General features: G+C 37.5%; 1 protein-coding gene across 2 annotated transcripts in view; it reads right to left on the bottom strand.

Annotated features, from left to right (window-relative positions):
• Samsn1 (SAM domain, SH3 domain and nuclear localization signals 1) overlaps window positions 1–3,539 on the bottom strand; it is a 56,610-nt gene extending 53,071 nt beyond the window's left edge. Inside the window, exon 1 of one of the 2 annotated variants that reach the window (XM_021226087.2) lies at window positions 3,484–3,539. Coding sequence is in view for 1 of the 2 variants with exons in the window: in XM_021226085.2 (XP_021081744.1) it covers window positions 2,026–2,082 (57 nt within the window). In the remaining variant the exon portion in view is untranslated. Of the gene's footprint in view, window positions 1–2,025; window positions 2,205–3,483 lie in introns of those variants that run through there. The other variant, XM_021226085.2, reaches the window with a different exon arrangement.
• Window positions 3,540–22,363: the final 18,824 nt, after the last annotated feature.

Raw genomic sequence — 22,363 nt, 5'->3', positions numbered from 1 at the left:
ATATATAATCAGCATAAACAGTAACATTCTGCATTTCAGGCCAGTTTCTGGGTAGCTCTGTTGTGAGTTTCTTAGACAGGAGTCACACAGTCTTGAATATGGGGGTGTTTGTATATGGAGGAGTAAACTTACTAGCCATCTGTGTGTAGGAATCACAATGGAATCTGTTCTTGTCATCCCTTTTGGATTATACTCTTTACCTATAAAATGTGCAAAACTTTTCTATGGTAAAATAAATGTGAATAATAGGAGTTGTTCCTAAGACATAGTTGCGATAATTGGAGGACTATTAGTTCCATAACAAAAATTTTAAATTTGTATGTTTACATATTTTCTGTGTGGCTATTTTTGTGATCTATTTTATTCTCTGGTGCATCAAGTGTATATTTATTTTATATATGAGGAAGTCAATGTTATGACTGATAATTCATGTGTTATAGCAATTACTGTGATTAAGCCCATTGCAAACAATAAGAGATCATTTTGAAAACAGTTTAGTGACATTATTATACTGACAACATACTGTGTAATACAGTCCTTTGAAATAGTCAGATGTCCTATGTAAAACATTTGGAAGAAAAACTGATGCTTTATTTTAATTTTTGTATTCACCCAGGAAACTATTGTCAACTGCATATTTATTTCATTTAGTCAGAGTTATTTTACATACAAGAAATCACATGAGGAAATACAAGTGAAACTTATATTTGAAAAGGATTTTTGTAAATTTTGGGATATATTGCTTTGAATTTCCATTTTGGTAGGAAAAAGGCAGAAATTGCAACATATTATTCTGCTATGCTTTTATAAGAGGCTTGTCTAAGCTTTGCTGGATTCTTGTGTTAGAAAAAAGTGATATTGAAAACCATTTCTTACATTTGGAAATAATTTATTCTCATTTTATTACAGATTTGTTGGAGAGGGTTTCAAAACTTTGAGCAATGCCCCATCCCACCTCAATTCAGAAGGACACAATAATTTCTAAACTGTTTCTTTGACAATGACAAAAGCCGATAAGAAAATATCAACTCTTTAAAAATGTTCACAATCTACTACTATTTATGTCACAAACAATAAAAAACATTGGATTTTCATTTACTTGAGAAACCTTAGAAATGCATAAACATAGCAGAACATTTCTAACATCAAAATTTAATGCTAAAGAAATTAATGTTACTGGTAAACTAATATAGTGATATAATAAAATATAAACTTGGATTATTCTCTATATTTTTGTGTCAATTATCATCAAGAGAAAGAATAAAATACATAAGTCTGGCTTATCAAATTTACTAACATGAATTTTGTTGCTTCTCAAAATAGGGCACAATACTTTCTCTAGTGACAATGTATAAATGCATGTCTACAACAAGATATCATAATATAACATTCAAAATATGAAAATAAAAATAACCCACAAAATCTCCATATTATAGTCTTCTTATAATTACATATTTTAAATGTCTTAAATTTAAGAGGTAAAATAATTTATTCAGTACTCTGAGAAGACATTGAACACCTCAGTGATGGAAACTGTGCAAAGAGAGTCCATAATACTAATAATGGCTTAAACAGAGATCACTAAACAGATTTCCATGACATTGTCTGAACACAAATTTAGCTACCAACAAACACTTGAATCTAATGCAAAATTGTGAGACCAGAATTGCCCATTGGCATCTAATTTTGTCAGGTGAATTTTTCCATTGGTAGTATGATGCACTAAGCTCTTGAATTAACTTACTAATGACAGATAAAAATGTCAATGTGTGTGTGGGGGAGTGATAGTTAGTTGTATTGTCAAGTACACACGTGCATGTATGCTATGTGTCAGTTCAGTATGTGTGTGTGTTTGAATGTGTGTGTGAGTGAGTGAGTTGTGTGTGGGGGTATGTATGTGTGTTTATATGGTTTGTGTATGTGTGTTGGGTGTGTATATGGTGTGTGTGTCGTGTGTTTGTATGTACGTGTGTGCTTTCTAGTAAGAAGTCTTGGCTTATTTAGCGATATTAGAAATTGCTTTACCTTCGGTTTTTGGTGTTTCTCCTTCTCTGAAGCATTGGATGGCTTCCTTTTTAGCATTTTGAATTCGGACCACCTCTAGTCAGTAGTTTCTGCTGTTACAGAGACAATTGAAGACAGACAACAGCCGTTGCTGTCTGTGATGTGCAGCATCAGATAACTCTGAGCTCTGTGATGTGGCACTTCCTCCTTTGGTCAGGATATGACTTCAGTGTCTACTTGGGTAAATGTTTCTTATTTTTTTCTTCCCTCTCCTACATTACCGTAATTATTGCAATCCTGTCCTGTCTTCTCAGTGTCACATACTATGACATGTTTCCTATCTCACACCTTGGCATGCCTACATTAATCCTACATGCCTACAAATCATTAATTTTATAATGATTTGAAAAACAAAACTTATTTTCTAAGTTCATATGAAAATAAAATAATTTAACATATTGAACACAAAGGTACAAGAGGAAAAGATTCGAACCAATGAATGAAATCAAACAGAATATATTGTGAATTTTTGTTATCAAAAATAAGAGACTATTTAGAGAATTCAGTTTTATAGTTCTATAATTTTTCATTCTTTGAGGTTATAATTACATCATTTCTCTCCTTCCCCTTCCTCTTTCCAAACTTTCCCAGGTACCTTCCTTTGCCCCTTTCGAGTTCACTGCCCATTTTTCTTTAATGTTACATATGTGTGTGTTTCTAAATATATAATTTTTACATTTCTAAATAAAGATCAATTTGACATAAATTAATTATTCCTGACACTACCCTTATACTACAAAGTATGGATTAAATTTACCTAGCTATGAATAGGATTATAACTCCACATATAAATGACTATGCATAGCTTACCCTTTAAAGAAGCAAGCATATCATTGTTACAAACCACTGATTAAAGAAATGAACCACTTCCTGCTACATAGTATAATTCTATATTCTGAAAATTGCTGGTTTGTAGATGACCTCACAGACTGATCAGTGCTTTCTTCTGATAGGGCATCTAATATTGACTAAGAAAGTCTAGAATAGCACCAATGCATCTTAAAGGTTTTATCAAAAGCCAAATTCAGTTGTCCAGAAGTAAATGGGAGAAACTAATGCCTTCATAAAAAGAAGGCTTTATCGGAAATGCATGTGCAGTGTGCTTCAAATGCCGGCTCTACTTTAGCCGGATGCATCAAGACAAGTTTCAGTTTATCAGTTACTGGGGTTAAAAACAGTAGTGTGGTATTCTCAGTAAGAGCATCGAGGTACCGGAGCTCCAGGTCCTCTTTCTCAGTTTCCCCTCCTACCTCTGTGCCTTCCTCCCTGAGGCCCAGTTAGAATTCACTAATTCACTTAAGAAACACCAAATTGAGTACCCACTATGTACTATTGGACAATATATCAAACCTCTTAACTAAGAATAATAAGACAATATCTATACCCCACCCTAGAATTTGGTAAATAAAATACACTCACCAGGATTAGAGTTAATAGACTGCTCCAGTTATTGAGGTCTTTTGAGAACTTAGGGGTTAGTATTTTCAGAATACTGACAGGGGAATAACACCAGAAACTCTTATAACTCCAAGGCTTGGTAATTTCCTAGAAGTGTGCCTTTTCTGGAAACTTTCTGGGTAGGCCTCGGTTAACCTACAGTGGGAAGCCTGTCCATCATCTAAGAAATTGAAAGTCATGAAGAAATTCTCCTCTTAGCTGAGCTTTTGTGCTTTTTGTTTTCTTCTGCTTTGCTGTCAAGTAGATAGGAGTTTAATTCAGTGATGGAATTTAATCAATTAGATGAGAGGGTTAGTTGGTGGAAGAAACTTCCTGAAAGTCTCATTGAGAATAAAAGCCAATGACAAAATAGGCCACACTCATGCAGCATCACTTCCAAATAGTTCCACACAATTAATTATTTGGGGATACTAAATGAATGTGAAATATCACATAGTTACATCTAGAGCACTTGCTATGGCTCATATTTTTATAATGACATCTAAAATAAGGTGAATACTTACATTTCTGGTACCCACAATGTGTGTGCGTGTGTGTGTGTGTGTGTGTGTGTGTGTGTGTGTAGGTTAAATGGGGGTCACACAACATGTAATAGTAACGCTCCCCTAGAGTTTTAGACTTCCTAATAAAACCCCCATGCCAGTCATGGGAAACCTCCTTTTCGAGTTCTTGATTGGTGGTGGGGACACAGTGGTTACAATAGTGGCACAGTTATCTTGGGATACCAACAGCTATCTCATAGGACTTTAGGCTTTTTCAATAGGAGGAAATCCATGCCTGATTCTGTAAACATGATGAAGTGTCTGTGCTTGCAGAAGGCATGTACCCTAGAGAAAACCTACTACTGTCGTTTTCCTATACCAATAGAATTGCTAACTGTATTTTAAATACTTATTCTTATATCCAAAGCGTAGTTTCACCTCCCATCAAAAATAACTTCCTTTTGTAGCAGATGCTGCTTACTACAAAGATCCACAGCTGATCAAAATGTAGAGAATGAGTGACTGTGGGGTGGCTAACCTCAATGCAACCCTATACTGGGTTCAGGGACACAGTGGAAGATGTATTGAAAATACTATAAGAGCCAGAGAATCAGTACCCATGCTGATGTATGTATGTATGTATGTATATATATGTGTGTGTACGTATATGCACATACATATAAACACACACAGAGAGGTTGTATGAATGTATTTCTATTAAACTTGAGGCATATACATATATGTATGTACGTACGTATGTTTCCTTTATGGACATGGCTATTGTCAGGTGGTCCATATTCATTCATATACCCTAGTTGGACTTAGATTATAAAAATAGATAAAAGGACATGTAGTTGGGAGAGTTATCTTTTGGCAATCTCAGGAGAAGTGAGGAGTATCAGATATATATATATATATATGCATATATGTGTGTGTAAATCAGGATTAATTATATGCACATATGAAATTATCAGAGTATAAGATTTTTTCAAAGTAAGCAATATGATCCTTAAGAATTTCATGTAAACATCTGTTTATATTTCTAGGCATTTGACCAGCTCTATTACCATAAGATCTATTTAAAATGTAAATAAAATCAATATTTTGTTTCAAATTTATATACGATAGAAGTGCTTTCCAATCTTTCTTTTACTTAGGAAAAATGTTCTTTGGCAATTAAAAGATAAGATGCTTGAGCTCTTCTTACAATATAACCATGTTGTAGTCCTTGAGGTTTAGAAGACACCATATAACAAATGCTTCAATTAACCTACTTGTATGTTAGGGAATCCTGCAATTCACATATTTAATGAATGGCCTGAAATGTTCCAGTAAGTTCAGAAGTCAATGCTGCAAGACTGAGGCAAAGGATCAACACTGAGCACACCTAACTGTTAGGATCAACACTGAGCACACCTAACTCTGCTAGGATCAACACTGAGCACACCTAACTCTGCTAGGATCAACACTGAGCACACCTAACTAACTGTTAGGATCAACACTGAGCACACCTAACTAACTGTTAGGATCAACACTGAGCACACCTAACTAACTGTTAGGATCAACACTGAGCACACCTAACTCTGCTAGGATCAACACTGAGCACACCTAACTGCTAGGATCAACACTGAGCACACCTAACTGCTGGTCACGATTAGGGGCAACCACTGTGTCATGTGTTGCTTCAGATACGTGCGAAAGAGGGAAATTGCGAAAACATCCTCTTCGTACTTTGCTTTCACAGGCTACCTCAAGGGTTTTTTTTAATAAGAGATGTAGGATGAAACAAGTAAGAGACAGGGTTTACATGGTGACTTCCTATTTGTATCATGGATGGTGAGTCAAATTTTTGAACAAATTGTAGTGAAGTGAGAAAGTGAATCATGCATTTTGGAAAATTAAAATTAAATTTATACAAGTGGTTCCTTGATCCACCAAACATTTATTCAGTATCCATCAAAGCCAAATCATAATTGGCTGAAAGGTAGTTATCATGGGAAATTTCTGTCTGATGGATGTAATCTAAAGGTATTTATTATCTGAGGACTTTCTTCCACATCATGACTTTTACCATTGTAAGGTGAAGAGTACAATTAAATACAAGGGTCTAGTTGCTTCTAGTCTACAGTTTTTATTTTACTTGATCAATTTATGAATGGTTTTGGAATCAGACCCTTTAGACTTGGTCTAGACACCCCACGTTGCCTTCATGATTGTTCCTCTTTTAAGCTGGTAAGCTTGATCACATACAGTCATTTGCTCCCGCACTTTACTGAGACAAGTAAGTCTCAGACGAATTATAGATCCCATAGGAGGCCTGTCCCTTTCTGAACAGAAACAGGGGTGCATGGGAGGTGCAGAAGAGAAGTGGGGGGGTAATAGGAGGAGAGGAGGGAAGGGAAACTGAAGTCAGGACATAAAATAAGTTAAAATATTTAATTAATAAGAAGACACATTAGCCATTAGGTAAATGTGAATCAAAACAACTCCGAGATACCATCTCACTCCTGTCAGAATGGCTAAAATCAAAACACCAAAAACAAGATCATCTGTTCCACTATGTTCACAGCAGAATGATTTTTAATAGCCAGACCTAGTTGAATGGATAAAGAAAATGTGGAACATTTACACAAAGGAGTACTACTCATCAGAAAAATACAATGGAATCTTTAAATTTGCAGGCAAATGGACGACACTGGAAGAAACCATCCTCCGTGAGGTAAGCCAGTCACAAATAGACAAACATGTATTCATTCATGTATGGATTTTAGACAAGGAACAGGGGAGTGCCAGCCTAAAATTCCACTGCCAGAGAGCCTGGGAAACGGGGGCGCTAGGAGAGATATGCATGCTATCCCAGAGAAAGGGAATAGACCAGGATCTCCTGCATGGACTGGGAGGGAACAGTGAGGGGCAGAAGAGTTGGGGAGAAGGGGACATGTGGGAGCAGGAAGGTTGAGTGAGGGGAAGAATAGAGGAGAGCAGAATGAGAGATACTATAATAGAGGGGGTCACTATAGGTGTGAGAAGAGATCTGACACCAATGAGATTTCCAGAGATCTACAAGAATGACAGGAACTGGCAATCTAAGCAATAGTGGAGAGGCTACCTGAAATGCCCTTCTCCAATAATGAGATTGATGACTACCTTATATGCCATCCTAGAACCTTCATCCAGTGGCTGATGGAAGCAGAGGCAGACCCCCCACAGCTAAACACTGAACTGAACTCCTGGAATCCACTGGCAGAGAGGGAGTTGTGATGAGCAAATGGGTCACAACTGGGTGGGTGAAACCCACAGAAACAGCTGACCTGAACAAGGGGGAGCTCATGGACCCCAGACTGATGGCTGACAGGCCAGCATGGGACTGATCCAGAACCGCTGAACGTGGGTGTTAGTGAGGAGGCCTCAGCAATCTTTGGGGCCTCGGAGAGTAGATCAGTATTTATCCCTGGCATCCGAATGGACCTTGAGAGCCCATTCCACCTGGAGGGATACTCTCTCAGCCTGGACCCAAGTCGGAGGGCCTAGGCCCTGCCCTGGATCATATGAAAGACGTTGGAGATCCTCCATGAAGGGCCTCACCCTCCCTGGAAAGTTGAGTGGGGAGTAGATGGGCAGTTGGGGAGGCTGGGGAAGATGGGAAGGAGAGAGAGCTGAGATTGACATTCAAAGCAAGCTTGCTTCTAATTTAAATTAAAAAAAATTAAATTATGAAAAATGTAACATTTAGAACATAGCATGACATATATACATATAATGTTATGTTTTAAATATTTATGTCTTAAATATATACATATATATACAATGAAAAATAACACAATATATAAAACCCACCAAAGTCCCCCCAAAATGACACATATTGAGAAATTTTATCACAATTTATCAGGAAAAAGTTAGCACAGTAGCACAGTACTTGTAATGCCATGTGTGTGTTATCCATATTATAGCTTTAATTTTTAAAATAATAATATTTAGGACAAATGTTAAGTACTTTCATAATAATAATTTGAGGCCTCATTATAAAATTTAAGATATTTGTTAATGTTAAAATTGATATGATTATTTTTACAATTTTAAATTTATTAAATGTCGATACTTGGATAGGATGAATGATTGCTACAAATGTTTACTAAGAGCTTCAGTATATTTCCTAACAAGAATCATGCATTTAAATGATCATGGTAACATTTATATCTGATGTTTTATTTCGCTTTACAAATATGTAATTATATCTCAAGTACTGGACCTAAGTTAGCAGTAATGTCTTTAAAGAAAGTTCGTTATGAACTGGTAGAAGTAGAAGATTAATATGAGGAAATTTACTTCCTAGGACTTTAAATAATGTAAGAGGGGAATAGGAAGGATAGGAAGTAAAGATTTCTAAGTTGTTATGGGTCAGAACAATGAAGTCTTAAGGTTTTCAAGTAAGATCAAAGATCTTTCCAAATAGGAAGGGATGTGAATAACAAGTGTATAGATGCTGTTTGTTTGCTCAGTGTATTTCCTCTAAACTCAGGAGGAAGGCATAGGTGTTCCGTTTTCCAACTGATATCCAAACAGTAGCTGAGTCTTAGCTAGAACAATAAGACAAAAGAATCATAATTAAACCTATAATGGCGCCCTCTATTATGGTATCTCTTTTCTTGCTCTCTTCTATTCTTCCCCTGACTCAATCTTCCTGCTCCCTCATGTCCTCCTCTCCCCTCCTCTTCTCCCCTTCTCTCTATCGAAACTTCCTCTCCTCTCCCCCATGCTCCCAAGTAGTTAAGAGAAATCTGGCTTACGGGAAATATCTAGAGATCTACAAGGATGACCCCAACTAAAAATCTAAGTAATAGTTGAGAGGCTACCTGAAATGCCCTTCTTCAAATAATGGGATTGATGGGTACCTTATATGCCATCCTAGAGCCTTCATCCAGTGCCTGATGGCAGCAGAAGCAGATACCCACAGCTAATCACTGAGCTGAACTCCTGGAAACCATTTGCAGAGAGGGAGGAGTGATGAGCAAAGGGGTCAAGACCAGGCTGAAGAAACCCACAGAAACAGCTGACCTGAACAAGGGGGAGCTCATAGACCCCAGACTGATAGCTGGGAAACCAGCATAGATCTGTTCCAGACCCCCTGAATGAGGGTGTCAGTTAGGAGGTCTGGTTAATCTATGGATCCTCTGGTAGTGGATCAGTATTTATACCTAGTACATGAATGGACTTTGGGAGCCCACTTCACAGAGAGGGATACTCTCTCAGCCTAGACACAGGGGGGAGGGTCTAGGCCCTGCTCCAAATGATTATTTCTCCTATGATGTCCTGCTGTACCTGAGATCTGTGATCTGTTTCCTATACATGCACAAATAGTGATGGTCTAGGCCCACAAGCACTTTTCCTACATAATTTAGAATATTGGAATAGAATCTTAGTTAGCTTTGCCTTGTATAAATAGCAGAGGTAAATCTTGGAAGTTACCATTCTAAAAATTTAAAGCCTAAATAATTAACTTTCCTGACAACTCCACACAAAAAAACATACATCCTGTTGAGATGGATACATGTAAGAGTTCTGGCTGGATATCAAAAAAAAAACAAAAGATTTACTTAACTCTTTCCCTCTGTTCTTAGCTAGGCTCCTCTTAAAACTTAATGGTCTCCTCAGGGAGCTACAGATGTCTGCAAAGAAGAGGATCATTCAATTTGGGCATCAACCTGCAACTTTGTGGTTATTTCTATTATAAACAATTTTTCCATGAAGTGAATTCCAGTGCATACACCTGTGCACGTGCAAGTGTGTGTGTGTGTGTGTGTGTGTGGTCCGTCTGTCTGTCTGTCTGTGTTTCTGGGTGTGAAAAGGAGATTTACTCTGGTACTCACAATGATCTTGGGAGATAAAACATAGATGTATCAGGAAGCTTTAGATATTTGGATATGTGGGAAGATTCTTGGAGAAAGCCTAGCCCTGTGACATTATTTCTTATTTTAAATTTTCAAAGAGAAAGTGAAACACAAGATGCTGTTATCTTGATCGTAGGATAAAGTAAGAATGTACAATGATCTGAGTGCCCAAAGAATCACACAGGTTGAAACTTAATTGAAAGGGATACAGAACTTCTTAGTTCATATTTACACATGAGAGATGCTTGTAAAACAGGGTAAGGGAGACTGAGGAAAACAGAAAGGGTGAACAAGTATAAGAGGGATAGTTTAAAAAGACAAGTTTAAAACTCAATAAATTATGAGAGCTGATAAAGTTAAAGCATGGATATAAATAGCTATGATTACGTTAATCAATTAAAGGTACGTAGTTTCTATGTAATTCCAAATCATACAAAGACATTGCAGTGATTTCCACAATGAAGATAAACTTTATCCATGTATGATTAAAGATTATAAGATTCATGAACTAATCCCATCCTCAATTTCAATAATATTTATGAAGTGATTATGATTTCAAGTGCTCATTATATATGTCACGAGTTGTGCTGTGTGATTTGTTTGTGTTTTTCATGCAGACTTTATGAATTCTCTTGGGCTCATTCTAATGTGATCATCCTTGAAGTGCTGAAGTCAGGATTCAATCCAAACTCTCAGCTCAGAACCATCACTCTGTGTCGTAACTGTGTCTTGGCACACTAAAGGAGCTGGCAGAGAACGGTTGTGATTTATGGGGTAGTTGGGTTCAGGAATGGTGAGTGAGGTGGGGGTAGGGTTAATACTAAGCTTCTTGGTGTCGTTGTAGAGAAAATCAATTTAAGAATGTATAAAAAATTTGAAGACAAAGCTATCTTTCAATTCAATTTCTTTGTTGTAGGTTTTACCACTACTCAATACTAACATTAATTACCTCATAATCATCTTCTCTACTTTTATGCTTAAACAAATTGTTGTAATGTGGGTAAGAATACCACTTAGTCTTCTCTATACTTTGTAAAAGTCTTTTACATTTTGAAGTTCGCTAATGCTGCATTTTGAATGTCTGTAGCCTGTAGAACCTCAGAATTTATATTTTAAAATCTTCATCCCAGATGTGGAGAGGGACCTTTATATACTGCTGTTGGCAACATAGATGGGTACAGCTAGCGTGAAAAAGAATATGGAGAGTCCTTCAAAAACCAAAAAGGGATAAGGCATAAAAAAGAGTGAACCCATTCATCAACCATGAAAATAGATGAAACTGTAGGACAATGTTACATAAAATATTCAAGCTCAAAAAGGTAAATCTCTAAGACTTAAAATTACTTGAAAACAGAAGGGGTACTATTTCAAAAGAATTCACTATTTCCCTGAGAGGCAGGGAAAGAAGGCTATGTTTGGCAGAGTATCTCTCTTGAAATAGTAGTAATTTATGCAAAAGAAAACTGGCATATAAAAAAGAGAGTCAGTGATTCTCAAACTAGACAACTAAAAAAATATAAAGCATAAAATGCTGTTTAACTCAGTCATGAACATTATTGTTTACATAATGATAAGGTATATATGTAATGACTGGTGATTAACTAAACAGTCATTAGAGCTGCAGAAACAGAAGAGTACATAGTCCTCAAGGACAAAAACAATAATCAATATATATTGCCTAATACATAAATCAAAAAAGAATATAATTATCATTTGGAAAACTGTATGCAAGTAGTCATTGTATAAAAAGTTTTAATACCACAGGGATCAGAGAAGAATTGAAGGATGAAGCCTGGGAGAGGGAAAAGAAGGAGGTTCTGGGAATTTCTGGTTTTAATTCCGTGGTATAAGCACTTTCAATTTTACTGAACTAAAATAGCTCTAAAAGAGTAAGACAGACATAGAAGTATGAAAAGAAGTATGATCATATTTGTACATAATGGTAAGGCAAGTAAAATGTGAAAATTATGACTCATGACTGAGGAAATAGCGAACACTTTTTACACACAGAAATTGAAGCTCTATTAATACAGATCAAGAAAAAATGGAATGGGCCCCAAGACAATATCAGTTTCCCAGTTTCCCCAAGACAATGGATGTTAGGCTTCACCAGGTGTCTTAGTCCATTCTGGCTGTTATAACAAAATGCCATGATCTAGAAGATTTTAAATCATAAAAATTGACTTCTCGGAACCCTGTAGACCAGGAATTCTGAGACCAGGGCAGCACTGGAGAGATCTGCAGGTGAACATTTGAAATTAGAAATATGGCGTGGGGAATTAAGTAGCCTGATGCTCACACATTTCTGTCTCCTCAGCTTCTGGTTGGATTGTTTTCCCTTGAGACAGATTTCAGTCTCGCACATCTCTCCAGAGTTTCATGTACATTCTTATGTAATAAAGGAAAAGATGCAGTTCCTCCAGATTCTTTACATTTGAGTGCTGTTTTCACAGTATACAGAACTTGTACCTGCAGTTTTTTTCTCACAATGTTGATCTATCAACCTCTCTTCTCCATCACAGAGTTGTGTTGATTTGCTAGTGTATTTCTTGGGTTACTCCTCCCCCCCCCCGCTCTGTTCTATTCCTCTTTCTCACCGTACTTCTCCATTATCCGTGGCTACATGTTTTAGGATCCTTCTTCCTTCCTCGACCATTTGTATTCTTTTTTATCATTTTTTTTATTTAAGTTAGAAACAAGCTTGCTTCACATGTCAATCCCTGCTCCCTCTCCCTCTCCTCCTTCCCTGCCCTCCCCACCAGGTCCCTCTGTCCCCCACCCTATCTCTATTCCGATCCCCAGGGAGGGTGAGGCCCTCCATGGTGAATCTCCAGTTACTGTCTATGATATATTTTAAACCATATGTACATTTACAACTTATTTTGAATTTCTATTATTTCAATAGTTTTGATAATTATGTACATAATTATTCAATTTGCATTTTAATTCCAGTTCTTTGTTTTTTTTAATTTAAATTTAAATTATAAACAAGGTTGCTTCACATGTCAATCCCAGGTCCCTCTTCCTTTCCCTCCCCTCCTCCCACGCCCTCCCACCAACCCCACCCAATACCCCCTCATTTCCCAGGGAGGGTGAGGCCCTCCATGGGGGTGTCCATAGTCTGTCATTTCATCCAGGGCAGGGCCTAGACCCTCCCCCAAGAGTCCAGGGTGAGAGTGCATCTCTCATTCATTGTTGGATGGGAACCCAAAGTTCTTTTGTATTCTTAAGAATTCTTTGTTAATATTTTTTAAATTATAATATAGTTACAAAATGTCTGTCTTCCCTTTTCTTTCTCCAAACCCTCCCACATACCTGCCCTCATTCCCCTTTAAATTCAAGGACTCTTCTTCTACTAATTGCTATTCAATTCCTAAACATAGCCTGCTTAGTCTGTACAGTGTGACTTGTATGCATGGTTCAGGGCTGACCATTTGGCACTGGACAAACAATTGATGTGTTCTTCCCTGGAGATCACCTCTCCTGTTCCAAGCTCCCCTCTGTTGCCTATGGTTGTTTGTGTAGGGTTGAGGCCTGGCGGGCTTTGCCCTGTACACTTTGGCAGGTCCATTGGTGTCATCCTCCTTTGGCTCATGTTTGGACAGTAATGTCAGTGAGACTTTATGTGTGAAGCTTCAGATATTACCAGCAGACACACTCTCACAGCAAACTCCCAGATACTCTGGACCTTACAGTCTTTCCACCCGCTCCTCCTTAACGTCCCTTGACCATTAGATGTGGAAATGTTTTGTAGTTTTACCTTTGAGACTTGCATATCTTTGCAATTTAATTGGTTTTGGTTTTCCATAGTGGCCTCTGCCTATTGCAAAGTGAAATTTCCTTAATAAGTGGTGAAGATTACAGATGTTTGTGGGTGTAAGAACAAATGTTTCATTCTCTTTTTCTGAAGAATCATTCTGAAGATGAATGACTGATACTTTCATGTTTATTACATTCTATTTTTCTTTTTTTGACTTTTTGTCTTAAATTCTGGGAAAGTTCCATTACATTCTCCACTAATTGTTATTATCAATAGTTTATTTTAGCTATAATCATTTTAGCTTGGGGGAGTTCTTACTGGTTGTTCTCATGTACCACATTATACTTTCACAAGAGGCAATGAAATACAATGATTAAGAGAGCAGACTTTAACCAAGCTGTTAAGTACAAATCCTCACTCTCTGTTTAGTTGGGTGGCCTTGGCTATCTTTTCCATAAAATGAGATTGACACTAATGTTCACATGCATTGTGATGATATAAATATGAAATAAAACACTCATAACATTACAAGAACCTGATATGAAATCAACACTAGATAATAACCTAAGAAATTGGTTCTCTTGTGTTTACTCTGCTTTTTATGCTAAGTTCCAGGTTTCATCTTCAAGGTTGGTGTAAAATGTCTATTTGTTGGTGTCTGTTGATACATAACTAAATTAGAGCATGGAAACCCAACAGGAAGCTCTATGAAAATGATATGTGATGATTAGTGTTAATTTCCATCCTGGTAGAATCTAGAACCACCTGGGAGAAGAACTTCTGGGCATGCTTGTGGAAGAATATCTTGATTATGGTAATTGGTTTGTGAAGACTCAATTCACTTGTGGGTCCTACCAATCCCTGGCAGGGGATCTTGGATGGCTCACTTAGTAAACGTAAGCTCAGTACTCGTTTGCATTCGTTCATCTCTCCTTCTGAATGAATATGTTATGACCAGCTGAGTCAAGCTCCTGCAGCCTAGAGTCCCTCACTGACTGTGTAGAACTGGGAGTTAAAATAAACCCATGCTCCTTTAAGTTGTTTCATTCTGAATGTTTTATCATAGCAGTAAAAACTAACAAGAAAGCGTGTTTGCCATGTGACTGTCAGCAAATACCCTGCTGTAAGAAAAAGGTTGTCAGTTTCTAGAATTCTTTTCTTTGGCATCTTACAGGCTCTGCAGAAACGAATCACCCTGCTGTGGCTGCAGGAAGAATCTCCCTCAGAGCTTCATAAATACCCAGGCTCTAGGGGACTCTGAGGTTCATGCTGACTCATTCATTGCATTGTGACATACTTGTTCTAGTTTCGGTTCTGTCACAGCAATAAAACACCATTACAAAAGCAACAGAATTTGTGGATGGGGAGGAGGCTCGGTAGCTAAGAGTGCTTTCTGCTTTTATAGAGGGTCTGAGCTAGGTTCCCAGTACGTGTGTCCGGTGGAGTTACCACCAGTAACTCCAGCCCTAGATGCAGAAGCTTCTGAATTCCAGGGATACTATTACACGCATGGCATACACTCACACACACACACATACATGCACGTAAATAAATAAAATAGATTTCTTAAAGTAACTTTGGGGAGAAAGGAGTTTATCTGGCTTGCAAGTCTAGGCAATGGTCCATCATTGGTAGGCAGTAAGGCAGGGACTTCAGCAAGCATTTTTATTACATCCACAGTCAAGAGTAGAAAGAATCAATGTACCCATGCTTCCTTTATGCTGTTTGCTACACAGCTCGTGTAGTCTAGGTCCCTGCTCATGAAAAGGTGCTTCCCACAATGGGATGGGTCTTCCCTTCCAATGCCCAGCACAGTCCCTCACAGACATGCCTATTGGCCAACATGATGTAGGCAATTTCTCACCGAGATTCTCTTTTGAAGTGATCTAGGTTGTATCAAGTTGACAGCTAAAACTACCCGGCACAAGCTTCTAGCATAAGTCCTCCCCTGCCAATTTCTCTCAACCTTTACTCACCTCCTATCATCCTGAATACTAAATGAATTCTGGCCTCCTGTCTCATTTCGAAATTGCATTGTCTCTTTGCGATAAATCTTGTAATGGATACATTATTGAATTCATCATATTTGCACCAGCAAAGGTTCTATTGGTTCCAGCTTTCAGAGTTTTCAGTCTCTACTTGGTTCTATTGCCTCCTGCCTCTGACTGGGGACACGGCATGTCACAGTAGAAGTATACTCCATAACAGGCTTCTTCACTTCGTGGCAGTCAAGAACAAAAGAGGGAAAGGAAATACACAATCCTAATATTCCTCTCAAGAACACACTCCTAGTGATGTCACTTCCTTCTAGCAGACCTCATCTTCTAAAAGATTCCACCATCTCCCAACACCACCACAGCCTGGGACTGAAGTATCAACCTTTAGGCTTCTGGTGAAAATGTAAGACCAACTATCAGGAATCTCATTTTCACAAGTCTAGGTCATCACATGTATGTTACTTGTCACAGGCATCTTCACTCTGCCTTTTTGAAACATCATCTTATTTGCTAACCTCCTAATTGTAGGAAATATATAGCTAATTACAGAACACGATTCCTATCATTACCACTTCTACTCTGTAATTTTCAAAACTGACATAATGATATGGCCACAGGTCTGACTCAGTAGGAAAGGACAGACTCAAGGGCAAAGCTTTTCCCTAGAAAGCCATTTTCCCATGCTAACTGGTGTTATTCCACGTGTTCATATGCTTCTCTTACGCTGACAACAACATGTTCTGAAATGCTCTGTCTCTGTATTCTCACAGGGTAAGATACTTGAAACCTCAGGTATTTATGACAAAATTTGAAAATAACCTTTAAGATAATAATATAATTCAGTATCATCCAAATCCTAGCTCATTGGGCTGAAAGCAACTCCTGATCCTAGCACAACAGTGATAGAGGAAACCTAATTACATTTGGAAGAAAATAACCCCTTTTTAAGTCAACCGTAGTCAGAAGGAACTGCACCTGACAGGTGCTATTTCAATCCGCTGCTAAATTCACCCTTTGTTCCTCAGAATCTCAAGAGGAAGGTGGGTTACACTGATCGATAGAGTGTGATTTCCTGTCTACCTTCTGAAGGAAAAAATGTAATTAATAAAATGTTGCTGAAGAGATATATCTGTACTTCCTTTCCTTAGAAAAGCAATTCTTAATCAGGAAGATAAAGATCATTTTTATCTTTTTTTCTGTCTTTGTTCATCAGAGATTTATGATAATTTCCTGAATGTTCAATATTTTTCAGGCCTTATCACTTGAGAGTCTACTATAGTTGCAAAACTATAGATGATTATTATATAAGCCATTTATTAAAAGGACCCCTATCATCATTGTGTCCTCCTCTTTTACTATACAATACAAATAAGATGAAATATTTGTGTGTTGGTTCAATAAAAAAGGAGCAAAATAAGGATTCCAGATAAAGTACAAAGTCACAGTGAAGCTCAACCAGTCCAAACCCCATGCAGAGCTCTTTTTAGAAAGCACTTGTATTTGTCATTAATAGAAAGGCAAATTCAAATGATCATTCACAGGATTTTATTACTACATTATGCACAACTCAATTATGTTTCTCTCCCATAAGAAAATATTTGCCTAAAAGCTGGACTTGGGAGAAAGGGAAGTTTGATTTTCATTGTCAACTGAGTAGTCTGATGAATCAAACAGTGAAGTTAATATTTGTGCTCAGTACCCCAAGACAAATAATTTATTACAAAATGAAATCAGGTTAGACAGGCATCAGATGTCTTGTTCTTTCTGCAGGGCAGAGAATTCCAACCACCTAAAGTGCCCTTACAATGAACTATGTACTTAGGCAATTAGTCCTCTGGAGAAAGTTTACTTGGGAACTCTGCTTCTCCTGTGGTAATCATCCTTGGAGGTCTTCCGAGGTGACAACAGTGGGGGGATTTGGTAGAAGTGGTTTTGGGTTCACACATATTGTGTGAACTTGGGATAGATGTGTGCTCTCTGGATCTTACTATCTTATTAGTAAAGCGTCGAGCTATTTCCTCGAGAGATTGATGTTGGGATTAAATCACATAATACACATGAAATTTTTTATGTAGAGAATAAGTTAGTGAATTTGGATTTCATCATCTGTAGCAGTATAAATCAATGACGTGCCTTTTACATGGGCCCCACTCTCTTTCCAGGATATAGTCATGATGTCACACAACTTCCTGGTAATGTGCCCCACCTGACTTCCAAAGCCAGAGCATGTATCTTTGCTTCTAACCTGATATTCTCATAATGTCACATGGTGACATATTTGACTGCCCTGTTTATTCCCAGCCAGGGGAGTTTTCTACAAGGAAAGTCAGTTCTGCTTTCGTTTACGTTTCATGTTAACATTTAATTGTGGGTTTGCAAATGAACTTAGACTCCAGAGTCATTCCCCTGCCTCAGAAAGCCTGAGTCCTGCCTCAGTACTGCCCTCCTTGCCCTGATCTAACTGGGTACATTTCTCTTCGTGTGCTTGGACTACCATTTTCACTCTTGGCATTTACTTAAGGTTGGAATGCTTTTCTTTGCACTTTGGACCTGTCTGTCTCCTTGTTATCAGTAAGACTCTGTTCTCTTCATTGTCTCCAAATAGGACCTTCTTAAGGCATGTACCTGTAGATGTTTCATGGCTCTTGATGTTTTATTGGTTACTTTATACCTGGAAGGCAGAATATAAGCCTATAGTTTGCACTGTCATTCAGCCTGGTTCCAATGCTGGTTCAGGAAGTGTTCACTGAATGAATGCGTAAACTCTTCTCCGTAGGTGTGCATACCATTTTCTTAGACAAGCATCATTAGTAAAACCTCAGAATCCATAGGCCTCCAGCATGAAAAGGATGTGGCAGGTAGAATCAATACTAAATTTGATGATATGAAGGTACTGAAAAATTATTGAAAGACAGACTAGGAACCATTTGAAAAACTACTTTCTGTTTTATGGAGAAATCCATAATATATATTCATATACTTTTCAATGATGATAATGACCTATTTTTGATTTATACAACATTCTCCCCCAGGCCTTCAACACACACACACACACACACACACACACACACACACACACACACACACACACACACACACACTGTTTTCCCCTAACTGCCTTCCTGTGAAGTACTTTTACTGATTTTATGCATATGGGACCCTGAAAGCTTGAGTTTCCCTTTCCCTCTCCCTTTCTTTGAGTCGGCTCCTGATTCCAGAAGTCCTGATTCTGATCCACAAGTTCTCCTGCAAAGTATTCACAGCAACAAAGTCGCTTCTTCTCCAGTGATGGAAGTTGCAGGTCCCATCTGTAGTAACAAATGGCACTAAAACTTCTAATTGGGTCTTGTATTCAATCTGGAGACTGCAGGAGTCTGTTGCTGAGGGCCAAGCCTTTGCTGTATCTCGCATTGTGAGATCTCTAAGCAGAACTCCTAATTACAAGAAGACATTGCCTCTGGAACCTGCCTGCCAGGTTTGTCATGTTCAAAACAATTTGAGGGATGACCTTACTTTATTTAAAGCATAATGTCTCCACTTGCCTTAGCACTTTACCAGGATCCAGCAATAGGAAGATGTATGCAATGCTTTCCAAGAGTTAGACTTAAGTTGGAAGACAGGCTGGTGACACAGTGGACGCAAATGACAAGGCAGAAAAAAGAAACAGCGGAGAACTGCTATTCTGTTTAGAAAGGTAAGGAAATGGTTCACTTACAAGGCAATGTGTGAATGTGTGAGGAAATATTGAGCAAGATAGGAGTTTCCCACATACCTAGAGATGACAGAAAAGGAACAGGCATTTCAACAATGAACAGGGAATATGGTAGAATTAGACATAAGAATGGTGGGCATGGTCCATGAAAGGAAAGAAATTTCCTACAGAAACTGTCTGTTAAGAAGAATAAAAGGGTTTAGGAGGTGATAACTAAACATCAAATTAAGAAGCATTAGATAGTATGTTTGGATTGTGCCCTGCAAAACAGCATAGTTAGAGTTGGGGGTTGAAGAGATAAGGTAAGAGCCTCTTATGCATCCTGCAGAAGACTCAGGTTACATTCCCCAGCATCCACATAGACGGTTCACAATCTTCCATAATGCCACTTAGGGTATCAGACATAGTCTTTTCACCTTCTTAGACACTGGTGTACATGATACAAGACATACAATCAGACAAAACATTCATATGCATGAAATTAATAAATAATTAAAATTAATATGTTGAATTCTTCATCCCTAGTCGATCAGAAAGTGACTTTAATATAGAAAAATAATGCTATTGCAAAGGTAATTAAGACAAGGTTATAGTGAGATACATTGAGTCTGTCATCCAACATGACTGGTATACATTAATGTGTGTACATGGTAGAGGGAGTACATGGACCTGAACAGTGGGAAAACTAAAGAGGAACACATATATTGATATGTCCATGTGAAGAAAAATGATAAAGATAGCATTAGATCACCGCATATCAAGATGTTTTGGACTTCCAGAAGCTGGAAGTTACAAGGAATAATGGGAATTCCTTAAAATAGGGAGTGATCTGGGAAACATCTTGATTTTGAACTTCTTGCCTGCAGATTTTGTGAGACAATATTATCCATTATTTTAAACCACCAGTGTGTATTCTTTTGCTATGGTGGCCCAAAGAAACTGATAAGATGGACTAAACAGTGTAGTTGTGATCACATTGGTTTAAAGTTAAAATTCAACAACACAAATTACAAAAAGCCTACAAAATCACAGAAATTGAGCAGTGCTCAACTGCATCATTCCTGGGTCAAGGAAGAAATAAAAAAATGAAAGACTTAGTAGAATTCAATGAAAATAAAGGCACAAAATAACTAAATTTATGGGACAAACTGAAAGCAGTGCTAAGAGGAAAGTTCATAGCACTAAATGCCTACATAAAGTAACTGGAGAACAGTTACACTAGAGACTTAACAGCACTCCTGAAAGCCCTAGAACAAAAAGAAGCAAAGTCACGCAGGAGGATTAGATGCCAACAAATAATCAAATTTAGGGATGAAATCAATAAAGTAGAAACAAAGAAAACAATATAATCAATCAGGGAAACAAAGTTGATTCTTGCAGAAAATCAACAAAATAGACAAACCTTTATACAAACTAACCAACAGGCAGAGAGACAATATCCAAATAAACAAAATCAGATATGAAAAGTGGGACACCGAGAAAATCTAGAGAATAATTAGGTCATACGTTGATAACGTATACTGCACAAAATTGGAAAACTTAAAGGAAATGAACAATTTTTTGGATTGGTATCTCTTCCCAAAATTAAATCAAGAACAGATAAGCAATTTAAATAGGCCTGTAACCCCTAATGAAATAGAAGCAGTCATCAAAAGTCCCCCACCCCAAAACAGCCCAGGGTCAAATGGTTTCAGTGCAGAATTCTACCAGAAATACAAAGAACAGCTAATATCAATACTCTTCAAATTGTTCCATATGATACAAGCAGAAGGGTCATTGCCAAACTCTTTCTATGAGACTACAATTACCTTGGTAACCAAACATCTCAAAGTCACAACTAAGAAAGAGAACTACAAACCAATCTCTCTCATGAATATTGATGCAAAAGTACTCAATAAAATACTGGCAAGAACACATCAGAAAAACCATCTACCATAATGAAGTGAACTTCATCCCAGAGATTCAGGGATAGTTCAACATATGAAAATCTGTCAATGTAATCCACCATATAAACAAACTGAAAAAGAAAACCACATGATCATCTCACTAGATGCTGAAAAAGTCTTCACCAAAATCTAACATCCCTTCTTAATAAAGATATTAGAAAGATCAGGGATAAAAGTAACATACCTAAATGTAATAAGGGCAATATACAGCAAGCCAACAGCCAGCATCAAACTAAATGGAGAGAAACTCAATGCAGTTCATCTAAAATCCTGTCCACTCTCTCCATATCTCTTTAATATTGTACTTGATGTTCTGGCTAGAGGAGTAAGACAACAAAAGAAGATCAAGAGAATCCAAATTGTAAAGGAAGAAGTCAAAATTTCACTATTTGCAGATGATATGATAGTTATATAACTGACCTGAAAAATTCTACCAGAGAACTTCTACAGCTGATAACCACCTTCAGTAAAGTGGCAGGATACAAGATTAACTTAAAAAATCTGCAGCCCTCCTGTATATAGACAATAAATGGGCTAAGAAAGTAATCAGAAAAGCATCACCCTTCACAATACACAAATAACATAAATATCTTGGGGTAATGCTATCCAAGCAATGAAAGATCTTCAAGATAAGAATTTTAAGTCTTTAAAGAAAGAAATGAAAGATACCAGAAAAATGGAAAGGCCGCCCATCCTCTTGAATAGGTAGGATGAACATAGTAAAAATGGCAATCTTAATCTTATCAAAAGCAATCCCCATCAAAAATCCCAGTACAATTCTTCACAGACCTTGAAAGAACAATATCAACTTTATATGGGAAAGCAAAAAACCCGGGATAGCCAAAACAAACCTGTACATTAAAGGAATTTCCAGAGGAACCACCATCCCTTCAAGGTCTACTATAGAGCCATAGTAATGAAAATAGCTTGGTATTGGTACAAAAACAGACATGTATACCAATAATCAAATCAAAGAACTTGATATCAATCCACACACCTTTGAACACATAAATTTTTTACAAAGAAGCTAAATTATACAATGGAAAAAATGAAAGC

The sequence above is a fragment of the Mesocricetus auratus genome, unplaced genomic scaffold (assembly GCF_017639785.1).
Source record: "Mesocricetus auratus isolate SY011 unplaced genomic scaffold, BCM_Maur_2.0 Super-Scaffold_100008, whole genome shotgun sequence".
NCBI lineage: Eukaryota > Metazoa > Chordata > Mammalia > Rodentia > Cricetidae > Mesocricetus > Mesocricetus auratus.
This window is presented reverse-complemented; position numbering and strand designations above follow the sequence as displayed.